Source organism: Melanostigma gelatinosum, assembly GCF_949748355.1.
Source record: "Melanostigma gelatinosum genome assembly, chromosome: 15".
Lineage (NCBI taxonomy): Eukaryota > Metazoa > Chordata > Actinopteri > Perciformes > Zoarcidae > Melanostigma > Melanostigma gelatinosum.
Genome location: NC_136648.1, coordinates 9,649,916 through 9,665,171, shown reverse-complemented (window position 1 = coordinate 9,665,171; position 15,256 = coordinate 9,649,916). Strand labels below are relative to the sequence as shown.

Below are 15,256 nucleotides of genomic sequence, written 5' to 3'. Positions count from 1 at the left end.
ACACATATATACACATATATATACACACACATATACACATATACATATATACACATATACATATATGTATATATGCATACATACATATATACATACACATATATGTATATATGCATACATACATATATACATACACACATACATATACACACATACATATATATACACATATACATAAACTTATATATATATATAAACTTAAGTCATGGTTAGCTCGACGCGGAGGACACGCTTCCTGTTGTCCTCCAGGAGACTCTTCAGTCTCTTCAGCCTGTGCTAATCGGCTGGTGTCTCCTCCTGGTGGACCGCAGTGTGACAGGAGCTCTCGTGTCGCCCAAATGTGCAAAAGTTTTAAGTCACGGACTCGCGTAGGTCAGACTGAACAACAGACCGTCCTCATCGCATCCCAAACTCTGTCCTCCTCCCAGTCATTCTGATTGAGTGCCTTTAATCTGCAAGATAAATCATTTGTTATCAGTCAGATGAATCAAATACACCCAAATGCATCCCGACACCTACATTTCAGAGAATAGTAAAAGGCTTGATGTCAAGAGTTAGACGATCAGCCAGCAGCTGCTTATCTTAGCTTAGCACAAAGACAGGAAACAGCTAGCCTGGCTCTGTCCAAAGGCGTTCAAATCTTTGGTATGTCAAACATGTCACTTAATTTTCATTCAATTCAGACAAAAACACTGGAAGACAACTACCTTTATCTTGTGAATCCTCTGCGATCTTGCAGCAGCATCTAAACGAGAACCTTTTGAGATAAAAAGAACCAACATCAGACAGTTTTCTTGACACAATCTCAGGTGTGTATTTTCAGACGACATTGCTGCAAACACAACAGCATCAACAGCGTTTGTCTCGTGTTACCTGTGACGGGTCGATCACCAGCCAGTGCTCGGTGCTCTTCTGCATGTCCTGTCCGCTCAGAGGCTCCCGCAGCCGGATCTTAACCTCAACACGACCGCCTGTGGCTTTACGACCGTCCATCACCTGACAACAGAGACGCCAGCGTCTAAGTACAGCTCCTCCTCTCGATCAGCTTTGTCTCGTGTTGTCTTCGATCGAACTCACCTCTACGATCTCCCTGATTTCACTCTGTGACTCCAGCTTCTCCAGCTTCAGGTGGGCCGTGCCGATCGGCTTGTCGCTCCGCAAGAAACCGCTGTGAGACGAAACACGGCGTCACTGAACAACACACAGCTGGGTTTTTTTAGCTACTCACATAAATTACATGTTTTAGTCCCTCAACTAAAATGTGGGAAACTACCTTACAGCTGGCTGACACGCCGCTGTAATATTGTATCACTTGTAGTTATACATTGTGTTTTTCACATTCTTTCCATCCACTTGCAGCCAGGGCTAAACATTTGTCACATTAATATTTCGGGGTTCTTATGTCTAAATAAACACTGAAAAGTTCAATTGTACCAAAACATGTTGCTGTAAAATAAAGTTTTAGGGTTTTGTTTTGGTAAAAAACACAAATAAATAGTTCTACTTCAACAGGACGTGCTGATGTGATTTTGCAAACATCTTTTTTTTTTGGATGCAATTTAAGCAAATATTGTAACATATCAACAGAGCGATACTCATTACGATGTGAACTTTCACATCTCCTGAAATTTGAGCCACAGATTCAGAGAAAAACATCCCGTTGTGTGACAGCGAACCAGCTGCGGCGGCGGATCACCAAACTGCAGCTGCGTGAGGTCGACTCCCTGCAGCTGCGTGAGGTCGACTCCCTGCAGCGGGAGCAGCTGTGTGTGCGACTCACCCTTTGTGCAGCAGCTCCAGCTTGAGGCCTTTAGACGTCACCACCCTCCTGAAGCCGCGGTGGTTCCGATTGATCGACAGAGTGAAGCTCTGGTTGTATTCTTCGTTCGAAAGAGATCACAGATGAAATGAAACTTTACATAGTAGTACGAAATATGTGAAAACCTACTTAGCATTGTTGTTCTCCATATACATCCGTTTTTATTTAAATATCACTGCAGCAGATCCTCGTCGTTGATACGAATATATGAGCCCCACGCATCTACAGCGATGCTGTTCATGTCTCACCTGGGGAGTTCGTGTTCTTGATGACAGCTGTTTTGTGTTTCTGCGGCTGCTCCTGGCGACAACAACACAGACACCAAACACTTTAAGGAGAGAAGTCGCCTGTTTGAACGAGAACTAGAAACGATGGGCAGTGCGAGTCTCTTACCGCGCTGGGGTACGGGAAGTCGAACTTCACGTACGCATCCAGATCGTTTGTTTGAATTCCTGAAGGAGAAAGAGAAAGTTGACGACAAAGCGTCAACCGGTACGAGCTTTTGCAAAAGAGGTTTTGGTTAAAGACAGAAGGGTAAAATGACATAAAGCTAAAAGTCTATTTTAGTGTCACTTGAAACTACAATACATAATGAAAACAACTGTTGACTTACTATAAGATTTGAATCAAGATTTACTTTTTCAGTGTTTTCAGAAGCATTTATTTCAGCACTTGCAGACACCATGTGGACTTGCTGTACTGTATATGAAGCCTGGTTGATAAATGTTTTTACCACTAGGAGCAGGAAGGTTCATCCCTTTGACGATGACAACAACCATGTCGGTGCTGCTCAGGTCTGGAAATATCCTGAAAGGAAGAGTAAGAAGGAACGAAAGCATGAAAAGAAAGATAAATAGATGAGTGATTCATTGCATCCACTATAAATACAAACTGAGTAAAGTCAGACATGCTTCAAATTGCTTCGGTGAATTGAATAACGTGGCCAAGGAGTGTACATATTTAAACATTTGAAATATCTAAACAAGGCATCTTTGACTCTATAACTAATGAATGAGAGCTGGTGAGAACCTTTGCAGTGCAACACCTACCTGACAGTGTGAAACGATCTCTCCTCAAAGTGATGCTTAGGAGGAGGCAGACCTCTGGACTGAGTCAGCTTCAGCACCTCCAGACTCTTCTTACAACTCTCCGCCATCTTCTCAAACCTAGACACACACACACACACACACACATACACACACACACACACACACATACACACATACACACACACACACACACCTTTGAGTAATCAGTCGACTCTACGTGGGGACTTTATAACATCCTTCTGTTGTAGTTCACTGTGTGATTTAAATAAACACTCGATTTGTTTTTACATTTTATAGACTGCATAATTGAATCATTGCAGAGAGTGGATCATCCATTTAATCCCAGTAGATATTATTGTTCGTGTAAATAGTTGCACAGGAAGCTTACTTTGTTGTTTCAGTGACGTTCCCCAGGTGAGTGAACTGCTTGGAGTGAGTCATACATTTCTAACAAAAGAGGAAAAAGAACCGACGTGAGATATCGCAAGGAAAATTAATAAGAACAGTGCGGAGCAACGAGACAGAGCAGAAAAGCTAAATGTCATATATAAATCTATAAATATCAGAGCTGAAATGTGTCTTCTGGTCGATGGGAAACCTGAATATGATGAAGTCTACTCAGGTATTACTACATTAAAAAGGTAAATACATCAACAAAAAAAAGTGGAATGAGACTTGACATCAGTATCTGAGAGTTCTGTTATTAACATAAATATGTAATGTTGTTCATATAATCCATATCTCATCACCATGTAATCTCTGTTTGTATTCCGTTTCCTTTTGCTGCTAGTTTCTTACAATGACCAGATTAACGCATGAAGATGATAAACATCAGTCTTATTATCATCCTGCACTAACTGAACATGACGCTCTAGAACACTTCACACTTTGAAATCAACCTTTTTATTTTGGCAAAAGTTACATTTCTCAAATTTTTGTGATTTGAGAAATGTAGATTCATCCAAATTCAAACATGAGCTAATGGGTGATGTTACCTCGTACTGCTCTTTGAGGATCTTGGCCAGCTGTGTGTAAAGCTGCTCGGCCTTCTCTGAGATCTGCACGTCGCTGTGATGAACCAGGATGAAGTCCTCGTCTTCGTCACCAGGGGGCGACGGCACCTACAGGAAACAGAAGGGAGCTGGTCAGCCATGTGTTCACATCAGACATGAACATCTATATTGTTGACAGACGATACCATGACTTTCTGCATGACATTTTTCACGACATACTATCTAATATTTTTACAACTAATACTATACTACTGTAGGACTGTTTATTACCTTTGAATTACTCTTTATGATCGACTATAACTAGAATATTCTATGACATACTCTGACTTTGTATACATCGTCTTTTATGACATACGACAAATTATCACACGACGTTCTTAGCTACTGAAACAAAAACAAGTAAAAACTTTCTCAACTATGTAACAGAAAAGTGACAATAATCACAATACTCTCATCAAAGCTCATTTTGTTCTGAGAGAATAAGATCTATTTCTAACGCCGAGCCGGGTCGAGGTCAATCATGAATGGATTCATTTGCAGAGTAAATTGCCCGTCGGCTCACCGCACTAATGTCCACAGTCCTGCCGCTGCGCGCGGCCTCGATCATGGGTTCGAAGCCCTTGGCGGTGCGGAGGAAGACCTTGGCCTGCTCCATGTCGTTCTTCTGCTTTGCCTGCAGAGCCGCCTTCATGTACTGCTTCTTCCTGCCCTCCAGAAACTCAAGCTGCTGACCCGCTGCAGGACGAAGAGAGACAGAAAGTAAACCGAATGTTGTTTTTGTTCTTGCCTGGACATTTGCTACATCATTAGTATCAAGGCTGCATCGAATAATTACATTCATTGTTGATTAAGCTGACAATTCCAATTTGCTTCATGCTTATACAATTTAAGTTCACATCTGGGTGCAAATCATCACTTTTGAGAAGCGGGAATCAGAGAATATTTGAATGTTTTGCTTAAAAAATGACAAACAATCGACTAATCCATTAATTAACTAATCTTTGCCGCTCTAATAAGTATTGTTGTGTGTGTGTGTGCATTTCATATTGTTCATTTCAGTCATGTTAATTGGTGTGTTATTCGTTTTCTTTTATATTAAAACTAATAAACTAACAGCTGAAGGTGATTGAAGTGTAGAGTTTTGTTGATTTTGTCCATCTTACATCACAGAACTATACGACTTTCAGTCAACATTTACTGCCACAGAGTTACAATCCCTTGAACTCCTTCTAATGATTTTCATGGTCACAGGAATTATGGACCTGATGGTGAAAGTCCTTCCCTGGTGGCTGCTCCGTCAGGTGAAGCTGACGGCGTCCTCTTCCGTCCTTGCCCTGCAGTGGGGACGTCTAACATGAGCTTCTTTGGTTCTTCTGGCTTCGACTGCAACAAACACAAAACACAGCATCAATAAAAGGTTTTATATAAAAATATGTAAATTGCTGCTGATATCCCACCTCTTCCTCCTCATCTTCTTCTTCATTCGCCATTTCGGCGTCATCAGTGGAGGAAAGCTTATCGGCTGCCTCCAGAGCAGCAATGAATCCCTGCTCCGCTCCCGTCTCCTTCTGGCCCGGGATTGGAGGAAAACCTGAATAACAAAACGAATTTAATTTGTAATTTAGACCGGCATTACAGTTCTGAAACGCTACGGTCTAGATTTACTCTTCTGGTCGAGTACTGACTCACTGACAGCTGTTATAGTGATACGGTACAAAGTCACACCCCAGGACTACAAAACCGGAAAACAAAAATTCAAATACATTTTTGTGGAACCATAAAATGATATGTAAATTACATTCAACTCAAAAAAAAATGACTAATGAGAAAAGAATCTCACCAGGGGGAACTGGCAGATCCTCAAAGTTGACCTCTCTTCCTGCTTTGTGAGCTCGGATGGCACTCTGGTATTGCTGCAGGAGGAGAGAAGTTAAATATCTTTAATATCTTTAAAACGCTGCGGTCATGAGGCAAAAGGAGAAACGACCTGTTGCTGTAGTGCAAGAAGTGGAGCGTTTTTAAGAATGGTGCCAATACTGTTTTGTGCATTCCTGGTAATGTCTGTACTGGTTTTCTTTATTCATACCCACAGACATTATCATACCATTATCATACTTTATATTTCCTATTGCCTAAACTTAAACTGATTATTTTGTTACAATGTGCCAGTTTCATTCTATTCATTAGACGTGTAACCGATAGATAATCGGGTACAACAGAGCCTGACAAACTCGGTATCAGCAGTGGAGTTCTGTCAAACATCGGGAGGAGAGTCTCTCCTTGTACCTTGGCGATCCGGTCGTGCATCCGGGCCTTGCGGTCGTCTCCGCCGGCTTTGGCCTGATTGGACGCCTCCACGTACTTGGCCCGTCTCTGCTCGAGAGCCTCCAGCACGTCTTTGGGAGCCGAAGGGGCTGATGGGGGGGCGGCGGCTGAGGGCAACAATGTTTTCTAAGTATTGACTTCACCGATAAATAAAGTAGACTAAGAACTTGACTCAGAACTGTGGAGGTGATTTGGTTGGGAGTCAAAAAGTTGTTTTGATTCCCTTGTAATACAGAGCAAAAGAGCCGCGTGTTCGCTTCTCTTTGACGTCACCTCTGATGTTCAGCCTCAAGCTCACATTAGCTGATCGCTATTAAATACTGCTAAGAGAAGTAAGAACTGCACGACTGGTTAAAAATGGAACTTGAGCCATTGCAGCAACACAAGCAAAAGGGAATACACGCGGTGATAATATTACTACCTGGAGCGGCTGTAACCAGTTGGGTGACATCTATGTTTTGCCTGGAGGGAGTTTCCCTCACTGGAGCAGAGCCTCCACCTGTCGCTGAAACACAACAACACGGCATAAAGGAAAACACACAGAAGCAGATACAACAGCTTTCTGTCCAGAGAAACAACTCACTTGTTTTAATACATTTGGTGAAATGTTGGGTTTCTAGACACTTTTCTTAAATATAATCAAGGGCTTGTGTTTAAAACAAAACATTTCAAATAATTAGTGTTCTGCAGTTTCTCAACATTCACTTCTATTTTTATTTAGGATTTATTAGAATTCACCTGCACAATTACAAATCTCATCAACTTTTAAAATTATTTATCAAGTGTTTTTTTTTTAAATCATCGAAGAATTAATTGATTTGTTCTCCACTTCGCTCACGTTACACCAGTGTTGCTCACCCTGTGGAGACGGAGGAAGGCCACCCAGGTCGACTGCTTGTCCCTTATCCAACGCCTCAATCACCGCATCGAACTTCTGCGACACAAAATACAGCAAACCCAAACTCTCAAACAGAACCATGGTCTTTGTCTACTTCCAAATTGTTGCCATGTTTCACATTCTTGGAGGAGGGAAATCCTGCAACAGGCCCAGAAAACAGAGCGCACAATTCATTTTTCTTCAGCATCAGGATAAAAACGCAACAGTGCTGCTGCTACATTCCTACAGCAGAAACTTGCTCTGCAGAGCAAAATAGTTTGGATGTTTGCTTCCAGTTGCAGCAGACACAAGGCTTTATTTTGTATTTAGCTTGTAGTGAAAAATAGAGTGTAATTAACACGTGAAAGACTACAGTGATTATTGTATGTTGTCAAGAATGTCACACTGGTTGCCTGCAGAAGTTTGTAAAAATCATTGAAACCATTTTATTTGGCTCAAAGTTAGTTTTTTATCTTGAAATTTCAAAAACAAAAACTAAATATCCGGCAGATTCTACAAGGAAGTTGTCAGGTATCACATGAGTCTACTTGTCATCTATTGAGCACATTTCTCCCCACACAGTAATGTGAACACCATGTGAAAACTAAATGATTCACTGTGAGTAAAATGCTGGCACACAACACGGTAAACCAAGAAAGAAAATGTAAACCAGCAGTGTTTTGTATAAATTTGAATATCCTATAAAAAAAAAAAAAAAGGGATTCAAATTTATTCAAAACACCGCCAATACAAATTCCTGCACAGGAGACGGTGTCTTGGTGTGAAACAAAATGACTGAGTGTCGTGGTCTCTCTACTCACCTTGCTGGTCTTGAAGTACAGCCGGGCTTGCTCCACATCTCCCTGCTTCTTGGCTCTCAGAGCTGCCACCTTGTATTCTTTCTGCCTCTCCAAAAGCAACGTCTTGGTCGACTCGTTTGCTGTGGATTCACGAGGACAGACGCGCAGAACAAAATGACAGAGTGAAAGACTCACATTCACTCTATATCAAGACGCTCACAATGTAAAGGCGTACTGGATGAACAGTGTGCTGGAATACATCACGAGGAATCAGACGAAAGTATGAATTGAGGTCTGGATTATTTTAAGTAATGCACCAATATTTAACCAACTAGTCTCCGACGATTGGTCAACTGCCTGTTTTGTAGTTGTATGTTGAATGAATACTTTCTCTAATATCCTATATGTTCACTGATATAACTTTGTGTAGTCCATCTCACACGGACCATCTGTCGGACTGGTCTGAGGCTGGACGGCAGCTTCCTCCGTCTGCTCCTCCGGAGATGGAACGGTGCTCAGACTGGGCAGGGCGGCAGAGGACGACTGCTCCTCTTCACTGCTGGGGGTGAGGATCTCCGGTACGGCAGGCGTGGCCTCTGACTCCCCCTGCCGATCTGAAGGAGGGGGCTCAGACGGCGAGGGTACGGGGGGAGCGGGTCGATGGGGAACAGCAGGCCGAGAGGCGGCAGTCGGGGCTCCAGTGGCAACAGGAGGAGGAATCTCCGCCTCGTTCACGGGTCTCCCTTTTTTAATACCCGCCAACATCGACTCCAGAGTCTGTAGAGAGCAACAATAACAATCTGCAATTGTATATGTTAATTCATACAAGGAATCGGGAGCGAGACAACCTTTATTAAGGGTTATTAAACTGTAACCAATGGCTTTATTAATGGTAGTTAATCATTTATTAATGCTTTATAGATTAATTATAAACTATTCATAAGAACAACTTTTGAAAATGCAGAATTTATGGCTAATTAGAGCGTGAGAGACCCGTGAACATGTGTAAATATATAATTATGATATACCTGTTAATGGCCTTCCACTGACAAAGCATAGGCAAAGTATTTAGTCACCATAATAAAGTCATGGGTTACAATTTATAAGCCTTAATTAGAAACTTGTACCAACAAATCCGGTGAAAATGTTTTGTGACATTTGGAAATCATAAGACAACAATTCATAAGACAATGCTGTAAAATGTAATTCTGCACCGCGACCACGTAACGTGTCATCCGGCAGTAGTTTTGCTCACCTTCAGGCCGCGATCGTATCTCCTGACTTTGGAGGTCTCGCCTGAAGTTTTGGCGTTTTGCAAGGCCGTCTTGTACATGAAAACTCTCTCCTCCAGGGTGTGCTGGAGGCTGCCCGGAGCTGCCGAGGAGACCTTCACGTCCTGCTGCTTCACCTGAAACAACAGGCAAGGTGATGTGAAAACAGCTGGTAAATCTACGCTAAAGGTCAATAAATTACTCAGAACTGGGTGTTGAGAAAGTGTTTACCACAGATAAATAAAAAGAGGGAATAAAATTTCAAGATATCTATATCTTATCTTTAATCACTGGTTTAAAATACTGCACACAAAGTATTACAAGTATTTAAGGAAATGTGTTACAGGAATGCACAGACTTACTAGAAAGAGTGAAAAACGTTGCTGTAAGTTTATTGTACCTGCGTCACTGGCGACTGTGGTGTTTCAGCTTGAGAAGCGGTGGCAGAGGATGTGGAGGAATCAGGTACGGCATCCTCAGCTTCCTCCTCACCCACCACTTCCTGTAGCTCTGCCTGATGGGGAAAAAACACAGCAAGTGATCAACAGCCAACTCAGATTGTTTACATGCAAGGCTGGACTACAGACGTGTGAGACAAGTTTTCCGTTCAGGAAGACATGCAGCTGTTTGACAAATGAAAGTGAACTGTGAACCAACATGTGCAGATGAAATGAAGACCCTTCAAATCAATGAATAAACAACAATTAAACTGGAATGTTAGGAGTATTACCACAGTTACTGTGGTATTTGCACAGGCACTTATTCAGCATTATTTTACATACATGCCTACCAGGTGAGGTTGGGTTTTGGTTCATAAGGTGGACCTCTGATGGTCATCACAGCTGATTACAACATGTACACCTGACTCTGTCAAGCTCAACTTTGCAATGAAAAAGAGCTGGTTCTGCTCCAGTTGTTTAACTAGGTTGGGAGGAGGATCAGAGCCTGGATCAATTGGCTCATATCTTTGTTGAAATATCATCTTTATGCCTACAAAATCATTTTAACAATTCAGTTCATCAAGACTTAAAAGGATTTAAGTTCCAGTTCTCAGATCGTTGCACTAGCTTCCTGGTCTCCTCCTACACGCCGCCATAAATGAAATATGTTGACACTGGGATTGCTCTGGGGATTATTGTAACTACATCCTTACATGAACCAATGTAGTGGCAAATTCATCAAAATTTTAGGATACCAAAGATACCAAGACATGATATTCTCCCTCTGTGTGAAAATGGTTGTTTGGCGACCCAATAAAATAAAAAGCCGAGATAAAAAGATATAAAGTATTAAAATAAGTCTATATTTGTTAATGCTGCTGTTGCAACATAAACTAACTCTGTACCACTGTTTTTACAACATAGTTATTTCACATCAATAACTCTACTATACTTGGGTATCCACCATTTACAAGCTCACAGTAAGTGTGTGAAGGCAACACGACTTTTAAATCTCGTAGCCGAAGGCCAAAAGGCCCAGAGGCAGTACAGTTCTCTTTTCGATGGCTCTACTGTTGGTTGTTGGGTTTATACAGCTACTTGTATTGATTCCAGTGTATTTAAAACGTGTGTCGGGTAAACAGCAGCCACAAACCCTGGCATGAGACCAGAGATAACAAAACACAAAACCAACCAATAGATCTTCGTCGTCTTCCAGTTCACTGTCATCTTCATCGTCGTCGACATCTTTCATACACTCGTCAGCCATTTTTGCGATGTCTTCCATGGGCAGCGGGCCTACGACACAAACATAATGACATGTATCGCACTGGGTTTGTGGGTGAGATCATAGCTGTATCATAACATACTATATGGTCAAAAGGAAGTGGATACAGATATCCTATCCCGATGTGTTTGTATCCTTCACTATTAAGAGGGCTTGTCTACAGGACTTTTAATCATTACCACTGAACTCACTTTTCCCCTTCTGCTTGGCTCTCCCTCCGGCCGCAGCTTTATTGCCAGTAATAGCGGCAAGTTCCGCCTCCAGGTCCGGGTCGTCCAGATTCCCCTCCATGCCCATCATCATCTCCTCCGGGTCCAGGTCTACAAACAGACCCATCTGCAACCACAAAGCACGAGGTAAACTTCACCTAGCTATTGTCAAGAGAAAACATCACAATAAACACCTTCACGGTTGTTGTTGTTGTTGTTGTTGTTGTTACCTGCTTGGCTGCAGCAGCGCCCTGGCCTCTGGGCTGCGGTGCTCTCTTCTTTTTACCAAACATGATGTTGTTGTTGTGGCTTGCTGATTAATAAGCCCCTTAAGTGACACTCCAGCGATCCCCAAACTGCAAACAGAAACACACTGAAATGATCTGCAGCTGTCGCAATGTCTCGGACAGCAGTTATTTGAGTCATGTGAGCGGTTGTCAGGTGGCTCCCTAACAGACGGAGCGGTAACGAGCTGCCCAACTGACTGCTACGTTAGCCGCGCGGCTAGCTGTTAGCTGACCATGTTTGTCGCCTCTAACAGGAAAAGTTAGTTTATAAGATATAAGACTACTGTTACTAAACATCTAGGAGACGTGTATCCAGCTTTAAAAGCGCGGTTGTCTTTACCTGCTCGTTCAGCACATCCTCAGGTTGGTTTCAGAGGAACAGTTTCATTTCTGTGGTTTGACATGATTTGTTTGAGTACGCATGCGCAAAGCGAGGGATCGTCCAATGCTCATTTTAAAGGTACAGTTCTCAGAAATAACCGCGAGGCGAAGCAGGCCTGACCTCCACTGAATTGAATGAATAAAATGCATGGATAAATATAAGTAAAACATAAATCCATAGCTGTGTAATTTATATACAGTATAGACATCAAACTGTATATATAGTATACAACGTGAGTACTGAACGCTAAGTACAATTAATTAGCACAAATAAACAATTTGAAATGTATATTTCATCAGCAGGATATATTTTTCTGTCAGTATGAAAGAATGTGTTTGACATCTAAGAATTATCATACTAAATTTACTCTCAGAATTAAGTCAGATTTCAGACAATAAAAAAAAACGAATCTTTGATTAAAATCTTAAAAAATAAAAGATATCTCAGAATTTCTGTCTGGCTTATTTTTTTTAACCTTATAGTATAAAGTATAATAATAGTTGTTTTTGTGCTAAATTGTTACATTTTATATCTTAAAAAGAGAGTCAAACCACTTCTTAAGTTTCATTTCTCTAAATCTTGTGAACCATCTGGTCTTATTTCACAAACAGGGGAGAATAACAATGTCACAACTTCTTTGTAGACAAAGACACTTTTATTTACGCCATAATAGTACACAGAACCAGACGGATAAATGATTGTGACAAGATATACTCCTTCCATGATATCAGTCCAGATCAGGTGGTTTAGGCTGAAAACTCATTACAGACGTTTAGTGCAAAGAGAACCTGATCCAGACTTATCTTATAGGTTTATACTGTAAAGGAATGAAATGAAAGTGTCACACAAATAGTTGAAAATGTAAACGTTTACACAATATCCGACAGCTTGGGTAGGGTGATATTACAAATCCTTGTGGTTGCTGCTGAGCAGTTTGGGGAAGGACGTGCCGATGGATCGTCCGTGCCGATAGACGACCAGCTCCAGTACGTACTCGTCCACTTTCACCACCACCGACGTCATCTTCTGAGTCGACATGAGGAAGATGATGGTGAAGAGAGCCACCTCAAACTCTGGACTCACACCAATGAAGCAGCCACCAACCGGCTTCACCAAACCTTTCCAGCTGAACTGCAGGTTCAGGACATGGTCATCTCCATCAGGCTGTAAAACAACGACGAAAAAAGCTCATTTCTTTTCTGCTCAGTGTGTTCAGATTCTTCATAATCCACACGAGGACACAGTGTTTTCTTACTGTATCTTTCCTGTCTCTTGCTTTGTAGCCTTTGTAGTCAACATGGTCGTGTTTTTCCTGCAGGTAGAACTGGACCCAGTTGTGAAGACCCATGATCTCCTGGCCATACTTGGTTTCTCCCACAAACACATGTTCAAACCCACAGGAATCCTCTCTGTAATAAAAAACAACATATTTCAAAGATTGGTTGACACAATAAACTACTGTAGAAACACTGTTTTCTTGCAGTGAACTTGAAAACTACATATCTACTATTGTTTGGCCCATGCCTCTTTATATTTTTCTGTCTATGGCGCACAGTCAAAAAGGTTTGGCCTCCCCTGCTGTGGATGAATAAACCTGTGCTCTAACCTCCAGCGTCGTGTCTCCCTTCATTACAGTATAGCTCCCCCTGCTGTTATTATGAAACTCACCCTCCACTCCTGTCCCTGTGGTAGAGGCGGAACCAGATGTCATACAGCTGTCTCTTGAACTGCCCAGAGTCTGATGGCGACTGCCCCTTCCTGACCAGATACTGGTGAGCACACTATAAAGAAAGAGCAAATAGCATGATGGCATGTCAAGCTAGGATCAAAGAACAGTTTAGAAGAACAGTATAGGAAAATAGAGCATACTGATGATGAAGATAGTTGGTCAGGCTAAAGCTGTCTTTATTATGTCTGAGACTGAAAGTTCAATCTTGACCTCGGAAATAGTTCAAGTCTTTCAAACTTTTTAGCGGATGTGGAGGAAAAGTCCGAAAAGTGCCATCTACATCCATAACCACTGAGCTTCCTTCCAGAATTGCAAGCAGACTGACTTTGTTTTGAGACTGTTTTGTTAACCAGCAACACTTTTGACTTGAAACTCTTATTATAAGTAAATTGCATAAAAACATATCCTAAACATATAGCCTCTTATTAGAACAGAGCTGTCTGAGATCGGCCACGCCCGAGGGCCTGATCACACCTGGACCTCGTTCAACAATCAGTGGAGCTGCATATCTGCTCCCGGAGTCCGTGTTCCTGTCCCTTTGGGCCCTTGAGCTGTCTGCTGCTGGTCTGTGGTGGAGGTTAACTGGTGAAACTTGACACAGCTCTGCTAAAACCTTGGTATTTAGGTTCTTCTAGTCATGGTGACTTTGTTTAGAGAACTCTCGTAAGGTTTATCTGCCATTTCTTTTATTACTGTATTTTTCCTTGTTTTATTGATGTTTAGTGTTATCTTTTTGTTCTCTGTAGAATAATGCAGTTTTTATCTTGTAGCTAGTGTAGGATCTTGTTATTTATTTTTGTCCTTGGGGATCCTGACGCGTTAGTCAGGATCCCCAAGACGCGTTGTCAGCGTTTCAGAATGTAAACAGCTGCTGTGTAGGATCAGTGTGTTTGACTGTGATAATGGATGTGTTCTTAAAGCAGGGAATCTCTCTCTCACAGCCACTGCACCTTCATGACATTGGTCTCCATCATGGAATCGATGAAGAGCCTGTTCTCTTGAAGCTCCTCGGACGTCACCTTCTCTGATACACCTGTGGACGACTCATAGTTGTCCAGCAAGTTGATGAAATCTGCATTTAAAAAAAGAAACGCATGCATGTTTAAATAATGTTGGTGGTTCTAGCAAAAGAAGTGCAATGGGGTGGGGAAACAATGAACTGCTTCTTACGTAAATATGTCTCGATGCCCTTGAGTTTGTCTTCGTTGACATATGTGAAGAGCGGCGCCCTGGCCCGGTCTCTGGCATAGTTGCTGCCCTGAGCCACATAACCTGCCCTCCCCTGAGCAAAACGCACACAAATACACGGACGCACATCAGCATGGAACTGCAAAAGGCAGGACAACTGACTGCATGGGCTTTACATGTATTACATGTATCTCTGAGTGTTTTGCATTGCAGAGAAGCGATGACGGCAGACTTTTACTGACCTGTAGGGAAATGATGTAATCAGTCTCCGGTTTGAGGCGGTTGGTATCCAGGCGCCAGAGTTGGTTTAGCACCTCAGTGAGCTCCTCATTGGCTTCTTGACTGTCAAACGGCAAAGAAAGTAAATGCAGTGAATTAAGTAGAGTAGCAGTAGACAAAACAGAAATGGTGCAATATAATACGTTTCTGACATTGAAACATGTTTTGGAATCTGCTCAAACCAACGAGGATTTTTTTTTTCTCAAACATACAAGGTTACACGGTTATATTACCGTTATTGTACAACAAGGTTGCACAAGTCTGGTGGTTCAGCAGCTGATACTTCTGTATCTCTTTCCAGAC

At 42.0% G+C, this 15,256-nt stretch overlaps 2 protein-coding genes across 2 annotated transcripts in view; both read right to left on the bottom strand.

Moving 5' to 3' along the window:
* Positions 1-4: 4 nt before the first annotated feature.
* Positions 5-11,787, bottom strand: cc2d1b (coiled-coil and C2 domain containing 1B). The gene is made up of 26 exons (XM_079285251.1): positions 11,716-11,787; positions 11,319-11,444; positions 11,071-11,215; positions 10,787-10,890; positions 9,555-9,668; positions 9,139-9,291; positions 8,330-8,660; positions 7,905-8,023; positions 7,065-7,140; positions 6,628-6,711; positions 6,168-6,313; positions 5,722-5,794; positions 5,339-5,472; positions 5,144-5,264; positions 4,444-4,616; positions 3,864-3,989; positions 3,257-3,315; positions 2,869-2,985; positions 2,553-2,626; positions 2,213-2,271; positions 2,068-2,119; positions 1,781-1,880; positions 1,078-1,168; positions 874-996; positions 708-757; positions 5-452 (listed from the first exon to the last, which is right to left on the bottom strand). The coding sequence occupies exons 2-25, from the start codon at positions 11,379-11,381 to the stop codon at positions 746-748; spliced, it is 2,649 nt and encodes an 882-aa protein (XP_079141377.1). The 5' UTR covers positions 11,382-11,444; positions 11,716-11,787; the 3' UTR covers positions 5-452; positions 708-745.
* A 612-nt stretch (positions 11,788-12,399) lies between these two features.
* Positions 12,400-15,256, bottom strand: part of LOC306789558 (uridylate-specific endoribonuclease C) — a 4,883-nt gene continuing 2,026 nt past the window's right edge. The window contains exons 2-7 of the mRNA XM_079285566.1: positions 14,917-15,016; positions 14,657-14,768; positions 14,437-14,558; positions 13,426-13,538; positions 13,013-13,166; positions 12,400-12,921 (exon numbers count right to left, since the gene is read on the bottom strand). Coding sequence (XP_079141692.1) covers positions 12,661-12,921; positions 13,013-13,166; positions 13,426-13,538; positions 14,437-14,558; positions 14,657-14,768; positions 14,917-15,016 — 862 coding nt within the window. The 3' untranslated portion in view covers positions 12,400-12,660. The remainder of the gene's footprint in view (positions 12,922-13,012; positions 13,167-13,425; positions 13,539-14,436; positions 14,559-14,656; positions 14,769-14,916; positions 15,017-15,256) is intronic.